Genomic DNA, 21,366 nt, shown 5'->3' on the forward strand with positions numbered 1-21,366 from the left:
TATATTTGTATGATTCATTTGATTAGTTTTTATGATGTGCATATCTGGGGGTCCCAGCGCTAGAGCTGAAAACACTATTCTTTCTCTGTTCAATTGTCTTGTCATCCTAGTTGAAAATCAGTTGACTAGAAAGTGAGGGCTTGAGCTGAGGTGTGGGGAGGTGGCTCCATGGTAGAGTGTGTGCTTAGCCTGTGCAAGGCCCAGAGCAACCCTGCCACCTGAATTGAGGGCTTATTGTGGACTTTCAGTTCTAATTAATTGATCGATGTGTTTGTCCTTTTGTTCATGTCATCCTGTTTTGGTTATTGTAGCTTGGTAGAAAGTTTTGAAATAAGGGAGTATTTGTCCTCCAACTTTGTTTTTTCATTTTCAAGATTTTTTTTCTAGCCATCTAGAATAGTAAAATATTCTAGATTACTTACATTTCCATATGAGTTTTAGATGATTTTGGGTGATTTGTAAATATTTTCTTCATTTCTGTGAGTTGTTGTTATGGTTTTGAAATGAAACATCCCCCAATAGCTCATGTGTTGAAGTCTTGCTCCTCAGTGTTAATTTCTGCAAATCTAGCTATATTTTGGTAGAGATTGTCTTGAATCTGTAGATCAATTTGGGAAGCATTGTCAACTTAACAATATTAAGTCTTTATGTCCATACACATGGGTTGTCTTTCCATTTATTTAAATATTTATAATTTCTTTCAAGTTTTACAATTATTTTGTTAAATTTATTCCTACATATTTTATAGTTTTTGAAGCTTTTTTTGTTGCATCTATTATAAATGGAATTGTTTTCTTAGTTTGTTTTTTGTATTATTTATTAAAATTACATAAAATGTTTCCTTTTGTGTCCTGTTATGGCATTGAATTTGAAATATTATCTCTAATAATATTTTGTTGGGTTTCTTGAGATTTTTCAATATTTTATTGATGGGATTACATCAGCTGCAAATGTAGATAGTTTAGCTTCTTCCTATTTAATCTGGATGTGTTTTATTTCTTTTGCTGACTTAATCGACCTGGCTAGTTCCCCTATAAAATGTGGAATAGCGATGGTGAAAGCAGACATCTTTGTGTTGTTTGTGATCTTAAAGGGAAGGTCTTTCACCATCAGGTACATTGACTGTGGTGTTTTTGCAGTTGACTTTATCAAATTAAAGAAGTGTTACATTTTGTCAAGTTTTTTTTTTCTGGATTTATTAAAACCACATGGTGTTTGATTACTGGATATTCTAATAATCTTGAATTTTCTGGAGCAGTCCAAGTTGGTCATGTTGCATAATGCTTTTTTATATGTTGCTAGGTTTGGTACAATTTTGTTGAGAATTCTTGCATGTGTATTCATAGGATATCTGGTGTGAGTTCTCATTCTCATGATGTCTTGGGTGGTTTGAGGATAATACTAGCTTTATAGAATGAGTTAGGGTATTCCCCCCCTTCTGATATTTTTGAGAAGAAATCACCAAGGATTGCATTCTTATTTAAAATGTTTGTTAGATCACCAGTCAAGCCCTCTGGGCTTGAGCTTTTCTTTGGAATAAATTTTTTTGATGATAAATTCAACATGTTATCTTGTTATCGGTCTATACAGATTTTTTTTTTTTCTTGAGCGAGTTTTGGTAGTTTGTGTATTTCCAGAAAATTTTCCATTTCATCTATATTATCCAATTTATTGGCTGTGAATTGTTCACAGAGGTCTCCTATAATTCTGTTTATTTTTGTAAGATCAGTGACAGTTCTATTTCCCCTTCCTTTTTTCTTTTGGTGTTATTATTGTCACACTTGTTACAACTCTAAGTATTACAAACCTAACAGTGCATTTACAATTTATATCATTATATATCTTTAAAGAAGCTGACAGAAATATATACTTACAGAGTTTGTTACGGTAACATTCCTATTTACTGTTTCTTTTGATTTATTTCTATGTATTTGAGTTATTTCCTTAGTCCAGTGCAGCTTTGCTTCCTCCTGCCTCCTTTAAACTGTTATTGTCAAATAGTTTGTACCCATGCACCTATTATGGTCCATCATCTTTATCCTTCCCTCACCACCTTTCTCTAGGTTTGATAACACTTCTATTCTCTACTTCTTTGAGATCATATAGCTCCTTTTAAAAATCAATCAAGAGGAGTAAAAGGAATTGCACTTTAATAATCTTTTTTTATGCAAGCACATAGTTATCTTTATTGGCTATCTTTGCTTTTAGAATAGAATTGAAATACTGTTTGGAGTTATCTTCCTTCAACCTGAAGAGCTTTCTTTAGCATTTAAGAAAAGAATGCTAGTAAAATTTTCTATTTTTGTTTATCTAAGAATATCTATTATGTCTTCAGTTTTGAAAGACAGTTTTCTCAAAGTTAACACCAAAAAAATAACCCTATCAATAAATGGGCTAAGGAACTGAATAGACACTTCTCAGAATATGATATACAATCAATCAATAAATATATGAAAAAATGTTCAATATCTCTAGAAATTAGAGAAATGCAAATCAAAATTACTCTGTCAGAATGGCAGTTATCAAGAATATAAACAACTATAAGTGTTGGTGAGGATATGGGGAAAAAGTCACACTCTTACATTGCTGGTGGGACTGCAAATTGGTGCAACCACTTTGGAAAGCAGTATGGAGATTCCTTAGAAAACTTGGAATGGAACCACCATTTGACCCAGCTATCCCTCTCCTAGGTCTATACCCAAAGGACTTAAAAACAGCATACTACAGGGACATAGCCACATCAATGTTAATAGCAATACAATTTACAATAGCTAAATTATGGAACCAACCTAGATGCCCTTCAATAGATGAATGGATAAAGAAACTGTGGTGTATATATATACAATGGAGTATTACTCAGCATTAAAAGAGAATAGAATTATGGCATTTGCAGGTAAATGAATGAAGTCAGAGAATATCATGCTAAACGAAATAGACCAATCCCCAAAACTAAAGGCCAATGTTTTCTCTAATATGTGGCTGCTGATCCACAATGGGAGGGGGTAGGGGAAGAATGGAGGAACTTTGGATTGGATAGAGGGGTGTGAGGGGAGGGGAGTGGGCATGGGGGTAGGAAAGATGGTAGAATGAGAAAGTCATCATTATCCTAGTTACATGTATAATTGCACATTGTGTACAACTAGAGAAATGAAAGTTGTGCTCCATTTGTGTACAGTGAATTGAAGTGCATTCTGCTGTCATGTATAACTAATTAGAACAAATAAAAAAAAGAGAAAGTTTTCCTTTATATAAAATTCATGGTTGATAGGATTTGTTTTCTTTCAACAGTATAACTGTGTCCTCTCATTGTCCAGAAGTTAGCTTTTAATCTTATTAGGTGTCCATTATATATGATGACTGACTTTGTTCTCCTTGCCACTTTCAAGATTTTATCTTTTAGTTTTTAACATTTTGCATGTGATACATCTTGGGTAGATCTCTGCATTGGAGTTCACTGAATTTCTTAGATATGCACATTAATAGTTTTCATGAAATTTAGTATGTTTTTAGCCATAATTTCTTCAGATGTTTTTTTCTGTTCCTTTCTATCTCCTTCTAGTTACGTTATGTATGTGTTGGCAAACTTAAAGTTTGCCATATTTCTCTGAGGCTTTCTCCATTGTTCTTCCCTCTTTCAGATTGCATAATCTCCATCTTCATGTTTGCTGATTCTTAGGTCACTTGGGTATATGGTCGAGCTCTCTATTCATTTTAGTTATTGTATTTTTCAACTCCAGAATTTCCATTTGACCCTTATTTTATTATCTTATTTTAAATATTTATTTTTTTAGTTGCAGTTGGACACAATACCTTTATTTATTTATTTTTATGTGGTGCTGAGGATTGAACCCAGGGCCTTGCATGTGCTAGGCGAGCACTCTACCACTGAGCTACAACTCCAGCCCCTTGACCCTTATTTTAATAATGTTCTCTTTATACATGCTTTCTACTTGATGAGCCAGTGCCATCATGCAGTCTTACTTCTATAAGTATGGCTTTCTTTTGTTCTTTGACCATACTTATTGCATCTGCTTTGAAGTCTTTGTTTATTCTAACATCTGGACTCTCTCATAGGTATTTCTTTTGCCTTGCTTTCCCCCCTGTGTTTAGGACACACTTTTCTCTTTCTCTCATGTGTTATAGTTTTTTGTTGAATCCTGGACATTTTAGATAAAATATCAACTCTGAATATTGATTTCTCCTTCTTTCATCTCTTCTTTCTGTTTTACTGATTCTTTCATGGCAGTTACACAGAATACTTAAGACTGTACCTAGTATATGGTATTGTGATTAAATGTGATATAAGATTAAAGTTGTAGGATCTATAAAATCCAGATTGTATGCATAGTGGTGTCTTTCTTTTGTCCCAGCAGTGAGTTGTTCATGAGCAAAGGTTGTTTCCATTTAAATGAGGTATATCACACATTTTTATAAGTCCTGAGGCCTTTGTCTTTATTATGAAATATGTCTTTATGGATTTATAATTTTGTTCCTTTTGTAATGCAGTAGTGTTTTTTCCCCCAGTGCTGACTATTGGACCCAAGATCTTGCACATGGTAGGCAAGTGCTTTGCCACTGTGGCACATCCCCAGCCCTCTGTAATGCACTAGTTTTAGCTAATGCCTGATATTTCTTCCCTTTAGGTGACACCTATGTTTGAAGATTGGACTACTATTGATTGGTATAGATTTTTTTGTTTATGGGAAAAGTTGCCAACTTCTATGAAAAGGGTGGCAGAGCTAGTAGGAGTTGAAGAAGGATTCTTGGCTCGCTGTGTGAAAGGCAAAGTAGAAGCCAGAACTGAAAGACAGCACCGGCAAATGGCCATCCACAAAAGGTAAACATAGTTGCCTAAACTCAGTGTGCTTCACCCAGTGTCTGGCTTACAGCCAACGTCCATTTGTTGTGGTAACTTTAATTGTCAACAAAATAAAAATTTTTGCTAACTATAGTAAAATTTTCAGTTTCTTTTGTTTACTGAATTTATAAATATTTTAGTTTCTTCTTGCATCTTAAACCTTAGCAGCCATTACATAAGAAGCTCTTTTAGAATGTCTTATTTCCCTTCCTTAAAGAAGATATGTGGATTCACTTGGAATTATGCTTTGGGCACCCTTAGAAGTAATTCATTACAAGTATTTTTCTTTTATTATTTACAACACATTCAAGTGTAAATTTTATAAGGATTTATGTACTTGAATTACTTGTAATTGTTGCTTTTAAATTCAAGACCAGATTTTATATCAGATTGTCATTTTATTGAAATGTGATTAGATGATCATATATCTATGTATTAAGTCTTCTTTTAATTTTTTGTGCCATTGTATTTTTTGAACCAAGTCTTATTCAAAATTAGCAGTATTGAAATATGAAGGAGTTTTTTGTATACTGACATTAGTTCCTTGCTCTGTACTGCTCATACTGATGCATGCCAACACTTACTTTGTAAACTTTGATCTGTCTTTGTCCACCAGCCTATTTCCTATTAGAAATCTTCCTGGAGTGCTTAAACCCTCCGTTGTCTTTGTGGTTCTTAGTTGCTTTGCAGCACACATTGTACTTTTGTAGTAGATACAAGTGATCTCTTACCATAAGGTTGGTGTTTATTTTTTAGGTTTTTCACCAGTCTTGTGCTACTAGACTTAATCAGTGAAATTCCTTTAAAGGAAATTAATCAGAAATATGGATGCAATCGTGGACAAATTCAATCTTTGCAACAGTCAGCTGCTGTTTATGCAGGTCAGTTAAAGGGTTTTACATTTATTGAAGACTGGATTTATTGAAGACTGTGGTTGTTAAGATTTCTTTTGTTCGAATTCCATTTTATTATAAGTCTCTTCAATATTGGTATAATTTTGTGTAGTTCCTATTATCATCAGAAAATCTAAAACTATGGCTTCTCTGGCCTCAGCATCCTGTAGAGAACTGCTAAGAAGCTGAGTGGGCCTTATTCCCCCTCTGTTCCTTAGGAACCTGTTGACTGTTCCTCTTCTTTCTATTTTGTTTGTTTTGGGTATTGGGGATTGAATTCAGGGGCACTCAACCACTGAGCCATATCCCAAGCCCTATTTTGTATTTTATGTAGAGACAGTGTCTCATTAAGTTGCTCAGTGCTTCACTGTTGCTGAGACTGGGTTTGAACTTGCAGTCCTCCTGCCTCAGCCTCACTAGCTGCTGGGATTACAGGTGTGCTCCCATGCACCTGGCCTGTTTGTTTGTTTGTATTTTTAGTTTCCTTCCTTCCTTTCTGCCTTCCTTCCTTTTTTTTTTCCTGTTGAAAGAAGAAATAGAAGTGAAGTTATCATGGTCTCCCTTTTCTCAAAGTACTGATTAACACATATTGTTGAAAATGAGAATGTCAAACAGAAAGCATTTCCTGGACTCTTGTCTGACTGTTTAAATTATTATCTCTTCTTTTCTTGTTTATTTCCATATTTTTTATTGGTACATTATGGTTGTACTTAACAGTGGAATTTGTTGTTAAATATTCATACATGCACACAATATAGCAATATAATTGTTAAATATCATCCCCTAGTATTTCCTCTTTCCCTCCCCAATATTTTCTCTTTTAGGAAGTATGGTGTGCCTTAATATATGAAACCCATGTTCTCTGAGCTAGACAAATAAGGAATTCTGGATCTGATTTTATCAGGGGACCTTCTTTCTTAGGAAAGAAACCCTGGGCTACTAAAAGATGTATATATTTACATGAGCAGGAGGTTTCATTGTGATTGAAGGTGTGTGTATATGAAGGAGTGCTGAGGGGAAGATGGAGGCAGTGGGTGGTGAGGAGGGAGGGACTCTCTAACTCACTGGCATCAAAGATCTAAGATTGCCTTTAGGATTAATGTTCTCATAGGGAGGTGACTCAATGGCATGACACTTGGCTGCTCTGACCTCTTTATTTCAATTGGGTTTAGCTGTTTAAATGGCAACCTGGAATTTTACTCTTTGTAGTTCTTGTAGCATTTGAATATTTAAATCAGCTGTCTTCCTCTAGGTGGAAAGAGTCCCTCACTTGTATTTTAGAGTTCTCTCTTCCTTAAGTAATTTAGGAAGAAGCTGGATGCATAGGTGCATGCCTTTAATCTTCACTACTCGGGAGACTGAGGCAGGAGATCACAAGTTTGAGGCCAGCCTTAGCAACTTAGAGACTGGCTCAAAAAAAGGGCTGATGTAGTGCAGTGGTAACCCTGGGCTCAATTTCTAGTACTGCCAAAAAAGGAAAAAGAAAAGTAAGGCAGAGGGGAATGGACTACTGGGAAGGCTTTTTGTTTGTTTTGTGTTTATGTGCTCTGCCTCAGTTTTCAAATGTTAAATTTAGAATCAAGAATTAATGAGAGACAGTTATTGTATTTAGCACATTTAGTGTTCATTTTTCTAGGTCCTTAATATATGTCTGTTCTCCATTAACTTATCCCTTGGGCCTTGTGAAATCTTACAATTCTGCGGGAAACAAACAAAGGAAGTACATGTGAAGAAATGGAGAATTTGTGTATAAGGAGCTTTTTATTATTCTGTTTTTATCAGTGCATTGTCAACTTAACACTTATTCTATCACTTAGGGATGATAACAGTATTTTCCAATCGTCTGGGCTGGCACAACATGGAACTACTACTCTCCCAGTTTCAGAAACGTCTCACGTTCGGCATCCAGAGGGAGCTGTGTGACCTGATTCGAGTATCCTTGCTCAATGCACAGCGGGCCAGGTTCCTCTATGCTGCTGGATTTCTTTCTGTGGCAGACCTTGCTAGAGCAGATGTTGCTGAGGTGGAGGTGGCTCTGAAAAATGCTGTGCCTTTCAAAAGGTGAGAAAGCCTCTTTATTTACATAGGGTTATGAAATGATAAGGTTATGAAATGTCATGTCAGATAATGAAATTAAATAATGATAAATATTAAAATATTTTCCTCTTAATCTCATGACATACTTGATAAATGGAAGAATATGTGGCTACTTTTTTTCTCCTTGAGGATGACTTTTCATTTTGTGTGTTTTATAAATATTGCCTGATTGAAAAGCCACTTCTAAAAGGATCATAATTCTCTCCTGAAAAGATTGAATGAAAATACAGTACCAATGCTTTTGTCTTTGATGAATTTTTCATTTTCATTACATATCCAGGGCTCATCGTATACTTTCTTTGGTCAGGAGCACTTTATTTTTTATTTTATTTTTTGTGGTGCTGGAGATCAAACCCAGGGCCTGTGCATGCAAGGCAAGCGTTCTACCAACTGAGCTATATCCCCAGCCCCAGGAACACTTTAAAATGCATTCTTTGCAGAAAGTCTTTGGAATACTAGTTTTTCAAAACATTTTGTGAGGAGAGGATTCCTTGACACATTTTTGTGTGAATGTGGGGTTTAACCAATTCATTGTATGGGCTGGACTTAGCGTATAATCAAGGAGTAACTTAATTATTTTAACTGTCACTGTTAGAACTCACTCCAATATGAAAAACCAAACACATTCATAACTATTTAGTTACTTTATGGTACTAAAAGTTTTATTTTCAGATACCTAAGAATGTGTTCTCAATCAAAGCATTAATCTCTTTTCCAGTTAAATGTTTCTTTCTTCCCACTCATTTCTGGCCTGATCCAAGGTGTGGAACTTGTAACATATGGGGGTGGGTAGTGTTTTGCTATCCTCTTGGATCTTACATATCTCCTCCTCTATGTATCCTTTCTTTTTGATAATCTTAAGATTTCAGGTGGGAAGAAGGGAGGTGAGGTAAAGAGGCAGAAAATCTTTGATGGAGGTATTTGTTTCTGTATCACTGTTAGACAGGATGCTAGCCTGTGCCCATATTATGGTTCTTTCTCTCCTGGGGTATCTTTGTTTTCACTACATCCTCACTAATGAGAGCCCTAATGGGGAAGAAGTTGCAAGCTGTCTATCCAAACCAGTGTTATAAGGAGGGCCGTGTAACAGTGTAATCAAAGTCAGGTTTATGGGTTTGATGAACATGGGTTCTTTTTGAAAGTGTTTTCCTCCACAAAGGCCTGTGTCTATCTCAAAGTAAGAATGCCCCTCAGAGTCAATGATCATTGCAAACACTTGTAGAACTTTAACTGTGATAGGTGTTTTCACATTATTATTTTTATCAGTTCTCTCTGGTTGCAAAGATCATTATATTTTTAGTGGTCTGTTTCAATTTTGTTTTTTCTCCTGAGCTCATATGGTTTTAGTGTGTGATTTTGCAGTGCCTGGGGTTTTTAAGGGATACATAGGGTATCATAGTAGAAATTTTTGGTCTCTCTCTCTCTCTCTCTCTCTCTCTCTCTCTCTTTTTAATTGGGCATTAGGGTTCTTTGTATACATTTGTGATTATTTTAGGTAATTTAATAATTTAAAAAGTTTTAACAATTTTGAAGAAAAAGTTTTGGAAAATGCTTTCTACTTTTTTGGGGATGCGGGGTGAGTACCAGGATTGAACTCAGGGCACTTGACCACTGAGTCACATCCCCAGCCCTATTTTGTATTTTATTTGGAGATAGGGTCTCACTGAATTGCTTAGCATCTTGCTTTTGCTGAGGCTGGCTTGAATTTAGCCTCCTGAGCTGCTGGGATTACAATGCTTTCTACTTTTCAAAACAATATATTTTAACCTTTTTAAAATAACTTTGTCAAATTAGCTAGGTCCTTTGTCATTCTAATATTAATTTTGTTTATTGTACATTAGTGATATATTGCAGAGCTATTAAAATGTGTAGACTTTTAATCTGTTGTGCATTGTTACTGTGCTCTGTGATTTGTGATTTTGTTTTTCCATCATTTTCTTGAGTGTCAGGCTACCAACTGATTAGCTGGTATTTCTCATTGCTGTCATTTTCAGCAGTCTACTGAAGTTCAGCAGCTAGGACACAAACACTGAAGGAGTTAGTAGAGATTAAAGAACTCCAGCTTTTTGTGAGTTCACAAAAAGGATGGGGTGTCTGTTTTAGAATTAGATAGACTTCTTTGGAAAGTCTACCTAGAATGTGACTTAAAACCAACTTCTAAAAGTGCTAGTCACCTCTGGAGTTTGGTTTTCATAGAACCTTTGGAAATATGTACTGATAGTTCCTGACGTAAAGAAAATCAGGTATGGAAGAAATCTTTACATGGTAACAACATGCCACAAATGATCCATTTTTAAAAACTTCAACTGAAAAACAATGTTGTTTGCAAGCACATCACTTCTATATTATAGTGAGGTTGTTGTTGCAAAAGTTATGCTTCTTCTGAAAGCCTAGAACCTGTATTGATCAAAATTAGTGATAGTATTTAGCAGGACAAATTAGTATTATGTGCATCATGTAATACCATGAGGCCATTGTATTGCTTTTTAATTTTTTTTGGGGGGGGGTGAGGATGATATTATCTCATTATTCCGTGTTCTTTTTTTAAAAATTTTATTTATTTTTTATTTATATATGACAGTGGAATGCATTATAATTCTTATTACACACACAGAGCATAGTTTTTCATATCTTTGGTTGTATGCTTTTTAATTTTTTTATAAATTAATTCATTTTTAAGATTGACAACATTTGTATGTGTCAATTTTGAGTGTGCCCAAGGAGGAATTTATGATGTTCAACATGATGTTCAACATGAAGTTTTGAATAGGTATATATTGTAGAATGGCTAAGTTGAGACAAAACATAAGTTTTCTGTCTTGAGAACACTTAAAAATCTGCTCTCAGTGATTTTTAAAGAATTCAATGCAGTAATATACAATACTCCTAGAAAATTTATTACCCAAAATGTTGAATGAATTTAATCATAAAGAAACAAACTAAATTGGAATACATTCTTCAAAATAATTGACCAGTCCTTTATAAAGGGAAGGGGCATGGGGTTATAAATGCTGGTGGAATGTGATGATCATTATTATCCAAAGTACATGTATGAAGATACGAATTGGAGTGAACATACTTTGTATACAACCAGAGATATGAAAAAAAAAAAGTCTTTGAGTATTTTTCTAAACAAAAAGTCAAGGGCCATAAATCCTTCTGTGGTAAAGCAACTTTCCAGATTGAGGCAGGGGCCCTCTGTTTGCAGCCAGGAAATGGAAGATTTTTGATCCCAACCTGGTCTTAGGGACTAGATTGCTTGATTACTGCCTGAAAGATAACAATGTGCAGAAGATTCTAGGAGGTGGGAGAAGCATAATGAGGGTCATGGAGGAGTGTGCCCAAGGAGGAAGCCCAGGGCCAACTTGTCAACTCCAGGGTTGTAGGGTAACAGCCACAGCAGATATTCCGAAATCCTGGAGAAAGGAAGAGAGGCAATGTAGCAGAAGGAATTCCTTTTGTGCATTTTGAGTAGCTTTGTCCATGGAGTGGAACACATTATTTTCTGGGCTCTCTTTCCCTGCCAACATAGTAGAGTTTTGACCCTATGGTTTTTTCTAGCACTTGCAAGGTTTCTGGTCTAATTGATAAATATTTGACACTTGACTTTTGTGTAGATTTAAATATAGAGGTCTATTTCATTCTTCTACCTGTAGCTATCCAGTTTTCTCAGCATCATTTGTTAAAAATGCTTTTTTTTTTTTTTCCAACAAATATTTTGGCACCTTTTCCAAGAATTAAATGACTGTAAGTGTGTGGGTTTGCCCTGTGTGTGTCTTCTATTCTGTTCCATTGGTCTTCCTGCCCCCCCCCTTTTTTTTTCCTAATATGGATTTTTCATTTTATTTATTTATATGCAGTACTGAAGATCAAACCCAGGGCCTCACATATGCCAGGCAAGCACTCTACCACTGAGCCACAACTCCAGCACCCCCTCCCCCCACTTCCTGCCTATTTTAATGCCGGTACCATGCTGTTTTTGTCATTATACCTCTTTGTTATAATTTGAGACCAGGTATTATGATTCCCGCTGCATTGCTCTTCTTGCACAATATTTCTTTGGCTACTCTCGGTGTCTTATTCTTCCAGATGAATTTAAGAACTCTTCTTTCTATTCTGTTAAGAACGTCATTGGTATTTTAGTGGGGTTTTATGGCCAATTGAGATCAATCAAAATTTAACTGGAGAACTGATATCTGTATAATGTTGAGTCAACATATCCAAAGATTGGTTGTTTCTTTGCATTTGATTTAGTCTTTGTTTTCCAGGAGTTTTTTTTTTTTTTTTTTTTTTTTTTAAAGTTTCCCTTGTAGACTTTTGTACATTTCTTATTAAATTTTATTCCTGTTTAATATTCATTTTTATTTCAATTGGTGTTTCTCTTATATCGTATACATGATTATTAGTTGAGATTTGAAGGCTACTGATTTTTATGCATGTCTTGTCCTGCTATTTTGTGAATTTCTTTATTGTTTGAGTTACTTTTATCATTGATTCTGTGGGGTTTTTCAGGTATGTTACTATTTTTTTTTTCTATAAGTACAGGTATATTGCTTCTTTCTCACAATTTCTTGTGCTTTTATTTGATTTTTCATGCTGAATTGAATTATTTCTTGCTTAATTGAATTATTTCTGGTTTTTAACTTGAATTAGTTTATCCTGCGATTGACTATTCTTCTAGTGTAGTTCCTCCCTTTTCTCATTTTCAGTTTTATTTTTCATTTCTTCTTCATGAAATATTTTGTTGAGAATGTTTTGTAGTACAGGCTTTCTGGTTGTGAATTTTTTTTATATATTTGTTTATCATGGAAGGTTTTTATTTCATTGACAAATCTGAAGCTTAATTTTGCAGGGTATTGTATTCTTGGTTGACATTCATTTTCTTTCGAAGCCTGGGATATATGATTCCAAATCTTAGCTTTGATGGTCTAGCTTGAGAAACCAGCTGAAATTAGAATTGGTTTCCCTCTAAATGTGACTTGTTTTTCTTTGGCAGCACTTAGAATTCTGTCCTTAGTCTGTATGTTTGGCATTTTCACAATAATTTGCCTTGGTGTGGGTCTGTTGTAATTTTGTATATTTGGGGTCCTGCATGCTTCATGTATTTGATTTTTCATTTCATTCTTAAGGTTTAGGAAACTTTCTGGTATTATGCATTTCTTTTGATTGTTTCTCTGAGCCTTTGTTTGATCTTTTTTAAATCTTAAGTTTGATCTTTTCCTGTTATCCCATATATCTTGGAAGTTCTGTTCATGTTCTCCTAACATCTTTTCTCTGTGGTCAACTTTATTTTCAAGATTATATATTTTGCCTTCATTTCTTGAAACTGTGTCTTCTAAGTGGTCTGGTCTGCTTGTGATATTTCCAATGAATTTTAAATTTTGTTTATTCATTCCTTCACTTCAAAGATTTTTGCTTTTTTTTCTTTCCCAGAATCTCTGTCTTGTTATAGAAGTTATCTTTTGCTTCCTGTATTTTCTGCTTTATATCATCTTTTACCTTGCAGATCAATTTAATTAGGGACACTTTAAATACCTTTTCTGACATTTCTATCACAGTGGTGTCAATAGATTCTGTTTTTTGACATATTTTGGTTTGTTTGGGGTGATTTGTTCCTTGGGTTTTTCATGTTGCTTGGGTGTCTATTGATCTAACAGTTGCTTTGAGGTAGTAGATATCTCTGAAGGTTTCCAGTATCTCATGGTTTATGGGGAGACAGATAATAACCACCAATGTAAACAATTTACAGCATTACGCCAAATAGCTCTTGCTATGAAATTTGTAATGTTTATTGTCACAATAATCAGAAATGAAATGATCAGTTATTGCCCATTTCAAAAACAGTAAGTTTACAAATGGTCTACAAATCCAAGTGGTAATCAGGGATAGAACAAAAGTGATATAGGATGTGATGATTATGAGAGAGGAGGAGAGAAAATAGAAATAAAAAATTAAAGCAAGAGTGAAGAAGAGAACAATGGAGATTAGCTGTTAGCAGAGGAAAAGAGAGGAAAAAGGATTGAGGGAAACTGCTAGGTAAGAGAAAACAATGTATAAAATAAAATAAATGAAAAATACAAAAATGAAATAATAAATTTCAAAAATAAAATTGATATCTGCTAATCAATCATCTTAGTCCTCAAAATATTGCTCCATGAAAAATAACTGCCTTCAAATAAAATGGTAGAAGTGAGAAAAAATAAAGATATATGAATATGTATAAGTATCTAGTTAAAGATAGAGTTCTTTACAAGGAAAGTGATGGGGTGGTAGAACACGGTTTTAGATTCATGAAATGAATAGGGTAAATGCAGAGGTGATATAGGATGTGTTTGTAAGGGGGGGAGAACAAAAAAGAGAAATAAAGGAATTAAAGGAAGAGAAAGAGAGAGCGCTAGCATGCAAACAAACAATTGAGTTTGGCTGTTAGCAAGAAAAATGAGAGAAATATTAACAAAGGAAAACAATGTTTTGAAACAGACAATGAAAAATCAATCCAAAATATACTAATCAAAAACTTTAACCCTCAAAAAACAGCATGAAAAATAGCTATCTTCAAGAAAATGCTACAACTGAAAAATCATAAATAAATATGTGTACAAATGTATAATTGTCATGTATCAATCAGTGTGCATTTAAAAACAAAACAGCAAAACGGAAACAAAATTATAGAATAGTCAATGAGGGTACTCGCCCAGTGTCTGTGCCAAACTGCCTTTCCATTTCTCAGCTTCCTTTCTCAGCCTGATGGAGTGTGGAAGACACTTTTGGCTTCACTTCCAGGGTGTGTAATTGCTGTCGGGTTCTGTGAGATGAGTTTCTGCAAGTGAAGCTCCCTGGGTGAGGATTTGGTCTGGTATTGCCCCAGGTGTTTTGTTGTGTGGGGCGTTTCAGGCCTTAATGAATGAACACACTTCTAGGACTCTACCCAGTGCTTCAGTGTTTCACCTGTTCTGTTGTTTGGCAATACTGCCCTTATTTGGCTTCTCAAGGACTGTTTTAGAGCACTGAGCTTAAGTACTCCGCCCTGTTCAAGTTCTCTCTGCCTGTGGTCCTGCGCTCTGCCAGTTTCAATGGGATGAGGCAGAAATTCTCTGTGCTAGAGATTCTCCTGGTTTGCTAGGCTCACTTTAGATCTCGTGGTTGGTGTCAGCAGGATTCATGTATTGGTCTCAGCCCCGAACTCAAGGATATAAGTTCCTGGTCTGAGTTAGCACTGCAGTTATCATGGAGGTATTAACACATTTCCAGCTTGGGCTTCCTGTACAGGCTGGCAGACGTGACATTTGTGCACCAGTTTATTGGGTCAAATAGCTTCTGGGTTGACTCAGGGCAGGCAGCCCCTCTGATCCTGGGATTCCCCATGCCATGATTTTCCCAGGACTTTTTTTTTTATTTGTTCATGGATTTTTATTTTATTTATTTATATGTGGTACTGAGAATAAAACCCAGTGCCTCACACATGCTAGGCTAGCACCCTTCCACTGAGCTCTAGCCCCAGCCCTTTCTCAGCAGTTTTTTATCTTTTCCAACCTGTATTAATTTTCCACAGAGATATGAGAAAAGCCACTTCCCACTGATCCCCATCTTGTCTCTTCCAAATCCCAATTCTTGTGATCAATTCAAAAAGATTTCAGACAAGCTGCCCAGAGTAATAGGAATTGAGTTTATTGAAGGGATAGGAAAAGGGAGAGGGGACCCTTAAGTGAGTGAGTAGGTCCTCTTGGAGAAGAGAGGGACAGTGTGCCTCTCCTGCACTCCAGTTTTATTGGGGATCCCTCCTAAGTTTCTGGAGAGTCCTGCCCAGGTCCACCTCTTGACTTTTTACTCACAGCAGGCTGACATCAGACTTCGAAGTCCCTACGTCATGGCAACTCTAGATCACCTTGGCCCATGCTGATGTGTTCTAATTGGATTCTTAATTATAAATTCTTACAGATTTTATGGTTAGAAGGAATTATCCTTATCTCCATGAGTTTTGGGATCTGGTCTATGAAAAGGGTAACAAAATTTACTACCTTCAGGGTAACTTGAGTTCAAGTCCCTCCCAAGTCCTGCACGGGTGGTAGGAATGGGGTTCCCCTCGGTGGAATGGGCTGGCTGAGGAATAAAAGCAAAGAGAAATAAAATGGTGAAAAATCCATACAAAAAAGTAGTTGCAAATGTCAGAGCAGGACAGGCAAGCTGATCAGACAGATTGAGATTCTGGACAAAGATGGAGCCTGCATCTTTCTATTTATATTGGGAAACATCAGTGACCTTCCATAGAATGTTCTTCACCAAAATAGGATAAAGGTAGGCTGTTCAGTTCCTAAAGGGATATGCCCATCTCTCGTACTACTATGAGGAACCTTTCTGCAGAGCAGAGGGAAAGGTCACATGCATTGGGCTATCTATTGCCGTGGGAGAACTATGGAAAGTTCCCAGTGCCAGGCCTATCCCTCCCTGGCATCCATGCCGAGAGGAGGTCCTCATGTATTTCACAGATAGTTTCCCACAGATAAGTCTTATGGTACTCATATTCTTTTGCCCCGGTAAGTTATTTGATCTTTTTGTGTGTAAGAATTGGGATCTTTTCCCATATATTTGAAGTTTAATAGTTTTACTAGGTAAGTTTCTATTTTATGTAACAAAATACTTAAAAACAGTGGCTTAAGAATAGCAGTTTAAGTATATATTATCTTGAAGTTTCTGTAAGTAATGAATTTGGGTGCACCTTTGCTGGTGGATCTGGCCTGGGGTCTTTCATGAGGTTGCAGCTCAGTTGGTGGCTGGGACTGTAGTCATCTGAAGGCTTAACTTGGGTGTGCTTCTGGCAAAACTCATGTCCACTCTGGTAAGTTGGTGTTTGATGCTTCAGGTGTGATCCAGATGGAGCACTCCATAAAACATCTGATGATGGATGGCCTCCCCAGAATCAGTGATCCAAGGGAAAGCAGAATGGAAGCTATAATGTCTTTTATAACTTATCCTTAGTTTTTTAGTTGTTTTACCTGAGCAGTTGAATTGGACCCTAGTACCCCATCTTAGCTGGAAGCAGAAATTGGTCAGCCATTATTTCTTGCATAATTTTCTCCCCATCCTGACTTCCTCCTCCTCCTGGTATTTTAATTATACATATGTTTGACTTTTTAGGGTCTGTATTCTATGATGTTGCCCAGAAGAGCACTGATATTGTATTAGTCATTTTGGGTGAATTCAAACTCTAAACTTGGTGGGTAGTAGCTCAAGTCTGTTCAGACTTTTTAATAGGTTACTTGGGGTCTTCCCACACTGGTATAATTTATAGCCATATACTGGGCAGAGTTTATATGAAGAATATGGAGTCTCCTTCTTTGACTTTTTCATTTTTAGACATTCCCCCTTTAATTTCTAACTCCTATATTTACCCTAAGCTCGGTTCTGAATTCAGTCAGTGGTCTCCAGGTTTTAATCCAAACTCTTAGTGGGCCTACATGGTACTGACTAGAGCCTACTTTCTGGTGAAAAGTGTGGAAATTCACCCACTGTCATTTATTTATTCTAACATTCAACCCCCATCCAGTTTCTGCTTTCTTTTGGCCACTCTCCAGTCTCTTCAATATTTGGTCTAGAGTTTATAGTGTGTAGGATGGTTTGTTTTCAATGACAACATTATGACCCTTTTTAATTTTTAATATTTGGCTTTTGCTTAAAGAAGTTTAGTTAAACGTTTCTTTATTATGCTGTTTTAAAATTGCAGAACCACCCACCCCTTTCTGATGATTTTTTTTTTTAATACTGTCCTCAGGTGACATAGAATATAAGTTTAAACATTTTTTTTCCCCCTGATTTTCCCAGGTAGTCATGAGAGTAGATATCCCTCTTTTTCAGGGTTATTTCTTTAATTCCTAGAACAGCTCAGATTGAATGCTTAATAAATATTAGTTGTATGAATGAATTAATCAACACATTAATTTCCTTCTTTTTTAAAAAATCTTTTTCCATAGTGCCCGAAAAGCAGTGGATGAGGAAGAGGAAGCAGTTGAAGAACGTCGGAATATGCGAACTATTTGGGTGACTGGCAGAAAAGGTTTAACTGAAAGGGAAGCAGCAGCCCTTATAGTAGAAGAAGCCAAAATGATTCTTCATCAGGACTTAGTTGAAATGGGAGTGCAATGGGATCCTCACTCCCCTTTAAGTTCTGTTACAAATTCACTGTCCAGAAGTGAGTCAGAACAGGAACACACGTTGATAACCCAAACTACAAGTTCTCATAAAAGACTAACATCAAAGAACAAAAGTAATATAAGATTTAGTGATTCTTATATTAAGCATTCACCTGATATAGTGCAAGATTTAGATAAAACTAGAGAGTATACAAGTTCATTTCATTGTAACTCCCAGGATGGCAATCAGGAACATCAGAGATATTCCATTTCCAGAGCAAGAAAGCGGGCTTCTTTGGGTATACATAAAAAGAAGCTGAGAACATCTCTAAACAAAGGAAAATCAAGCACTAGAAAAGTTGTTCAGACTTTCTCATTAGAGAAAACAAAAAAAGCAGCTTTGAATTTCAGTTCAGAAGAGATGAACACAGGCTTTCAATCTTGGAATAATAGAAAGCATCAAAAACAGTCCACGGATGGTAGTCCTGTGAAAGACTCTGGGCAGCGTGGAATTGATTTGAAAGGACAGACTATGTTTAGTCCTGATGTTTGTGAAGAACCATTTACTGTAGATGAGAAGAATATGGAATTTAGAAGTCCACAGCCATTTGCCAAAAATGTACCTTTTTACACTAAGGGAAATTACAACAAAACATCATTGCTGTTACAAACAGAGAAAAGCTGTTTAAAGAAAAGAAAAACAACTAATGATATTCTGGAGAAATGTTCTGTCACAGGATCCCAAAGCAAAACCATGACTTGTCAAGCTACTAGTGTGGTTAGTAAAAACGGAAGAGGATCAGCAGTTGTTGAAACAGAAAAAATAAATGAAGTGCTGATACAAAATGATTTAAAAAATCAGAATGTTTCTGTGGTATATCATGATAGTCATCCAATTAATCAGGGCCTGGAAAAGCAACGTGATAAGCCAACAGACACTAATATCAAACAGAAAGAAATAATACAGAGAAAAATGCCCTGTGAGGTAGTCAGTAGTTATATGCATAAAGAGCCAGTTGTTACTGCGATCACATGTGAAAGTATAAAGTTTAATAGTAAGGAAAATAAGCCAAATCATTTTCAGGCATTAGGAGATAATATACACAGAAGTGGGGTAACCCCTGGAATATTTCAGTCAATGAGAACATTTGATAAATCAGGAGGCCAGCATGAGAATTTTCTAAATTCTTCTAGCATAAAAGAAAAAACAAATGCTTATGTAACAAACAAAACTGAAAATAATTGTGTTTCTGACTTAGGTTTAGTCTGTGATTTTGAAGATAGTTTCTACTTGGATACTCAGTCAGAGAAAATAATTCAACAGATGGCAACTGAAAATGCCAAACCAGGAGCAAAAGACACCAACCTGGCAGCAGGGACAATACAGAAGAGTGAAGAAAAACAGGATCTGAACCCTTTCCACAGTGAGTCTCATATTTCTGGTGAACAGCATTCCCCAGGAGTCACTAACCAAGAGAGGTTGGACCTGAAGACTACAGAAATTGTGAAACAGAGCACTGAACAAGAGGTCGATAGTCTGACTCCAGAAAACCTGGTTTTTCATTCTCCAATTCTGTTGGAGGAAAATAGCCCTTGCTTTAAAGGGAATGAACTTTCTGTAACTGATTCACAATTAAATAGTTTTCTTCAAGGTTATCGAACGCAAGAAATGGTGAAACCAGTCACACCTGTGGTTCCTTGGAAGAGCTCTCCCACTGATACCGAGGGAGAATGTCTGCCTGGTCCTGAGATAAGTTTGAATATGAGTGATAGTTTACTGTTTGACAGTTTTAGTGAAGACTTCCTAGTAAAAGAACCACCACTTGATGTACAAATGAAAGAACCCCTTCCTCCTGAAATAACATCAAACCATTTCAGTGATTCTGTTTGTATACAAGAGCCAGTGAAAATATCCAATGTGAATGAACATCAAGGCATTTTGCAGCAGTTGACCTGTGTCAATGATGAATCTATTATGTTTTCAGAAGTGGATTCTGTTCAGATGGTTGAAGCTTTGGATAATGTAGATATATTTCCTGTCCAAGAGAAATGTAATTCTGTGGTATATCTTAAAGCATTAGGTAGAAGTGATTCAGTGATTGTGAATAATGGTCATCTGCATGGAGAAGTAATTGGAGGAGATGAAGATGATGAAAAGGCTTCTAAGTCCAGATTAACTGGGACAAGGCAAAATAATTCATTCGGATGGTCAGGGGCATCAATTGACTTAAGTCCAGAATTACAAAGGATTTTAGATAAAGTTTCCAGTCCTCTGGAAAATGAGAAGCCCAAATTAACATCTATAAACTTGTCTAGTTTAAAAGGTGAAAGTACAGAGTTACATGAGAGGAAAGAAGTGATTTTAAATTTGGAAACAAATCAAGTACAGGCAATTTCAATTTTCCCTAATAATGAAGTAAAAAGCAAGATTGAGGCATTAGAGAGCAGTGCCAATCATGGTGAAACCTCATTCCTCTTGTCTTGTAAAGAGGGCTTGATAGCTGATGATAATGTTCTCATTCCTCCTACACCCATTCCAGCGTCTGCTTCTAAGTTGGTATTTCCAGAAATTCTTGGAGCATCTATAAAAGTTCAGAAAACAAGTAACACTTTACAGCCTGGTGAAGATTGCACATTTGGCTCAACTTTAGATAATAAAAAGCAAGATTTAACGTTAGAGAATAGAAACAATTTCCAGGAGGACAATCTTGTTAAAGACACAAGTTTTTCCCTGCAGTTGTCACAGGATGGATTACAGTTAACTCCAGCCTCATGCAGTTCAGAAAGTCTGGCCATCATAGATGTAGCAAGTGACCAAACTCTCTTTCAAACATTCATTAAGGAGTGGCAGTGCAAAAAGCGATTTTCCATCTCACTGGCTTGTGAAAAGATTAGAAGTTTGACATCTTCTAAAACTGCTACTATTGGTGGTAGGTTTAAGAAAGGTAAGAATTTAAAAAATTTTTTGTTTTTTCATACTTACCTATAAACTAGTTGGTGGACTGAGGTGAACTTAGATTGTTTAGTATTAGTTGTTAGATATCATCTATTCAAAATTAGTTTATCTCCTATTAGGACTTACATGTAAAACAGTTTTTTTTTTTTTTTTAATTTGGCCCAGGTAAATTACTAATAGTTTCCCTCCAGCGTAGGAGATGTATCCATTATGTACTATATTCATTAGGATATAAATTCATAAAAATTAAGCCAATATATATTTTTAATATCAGATATTTATAGCATTTAAATGTTATAACATCATGATTTTTAATTAATCATTGGTACTTATTAATTATTTCCTATTAAATCATAGTATCTGTTTACTTACATAACCACAAAGGGATGTAACCAATGGGTATTATGTTTTTCACAATATGCATTAGATACATTT

At 35.8% G+C, this 21,366-nt stretch overlaps 1 protein-coding gene across 3 annotated transcripts in view; it reads left to right on the forward strand.

Moving 5' to 3' along the window:
• Polq (DNA polymerase theta) overlaps window positions 1-21,366 on the forward strand; it is a 104,930-nt gene that overhangs the window by 45,639 nt on the left and 37,925 nt on the right. For all 3 annotated transcript variants that reach the window (XM_076868281.2, XM_076868282.2, XM_076868283.2), the window contains 4 exons: window positions 4,644-4,837; window positions 5,615-5,739; window positions 7,569-7,812; window positions 17,817-20,920. In XM_076868281.2, the coding sequence (XP_076724396.2) occupies window positions 4,644-4,837; window positions 5,615-5,739; window positions 7,569-7,812; window positions 17,817-20,920 (3,667 nt within the window). The remainder of the gene's footprint in view (window positions 1-4,643; window positions 4,838-5,614; window positions 5,740-7,568; window positions 7,813-17,816; window positions 20,921-21,366) is intronic.

The sequence above is a fragment of the Callospermophilus lateralis genome, chromosome 10, assembly GCF_048772815.1.
Source record: "Callospermophilus lateralis isolate mCalLat2 chromosome 10, mCalLat2.hap1, whole genome shotgun sequence".
Taxonomy (NCBI): domain Eukaryota; kingdom Metazoa; phylum Chordata; class Mammalia; order Rodentia; family Sciuridae; genus Callospermophilus; species Callospermophilus lateralis.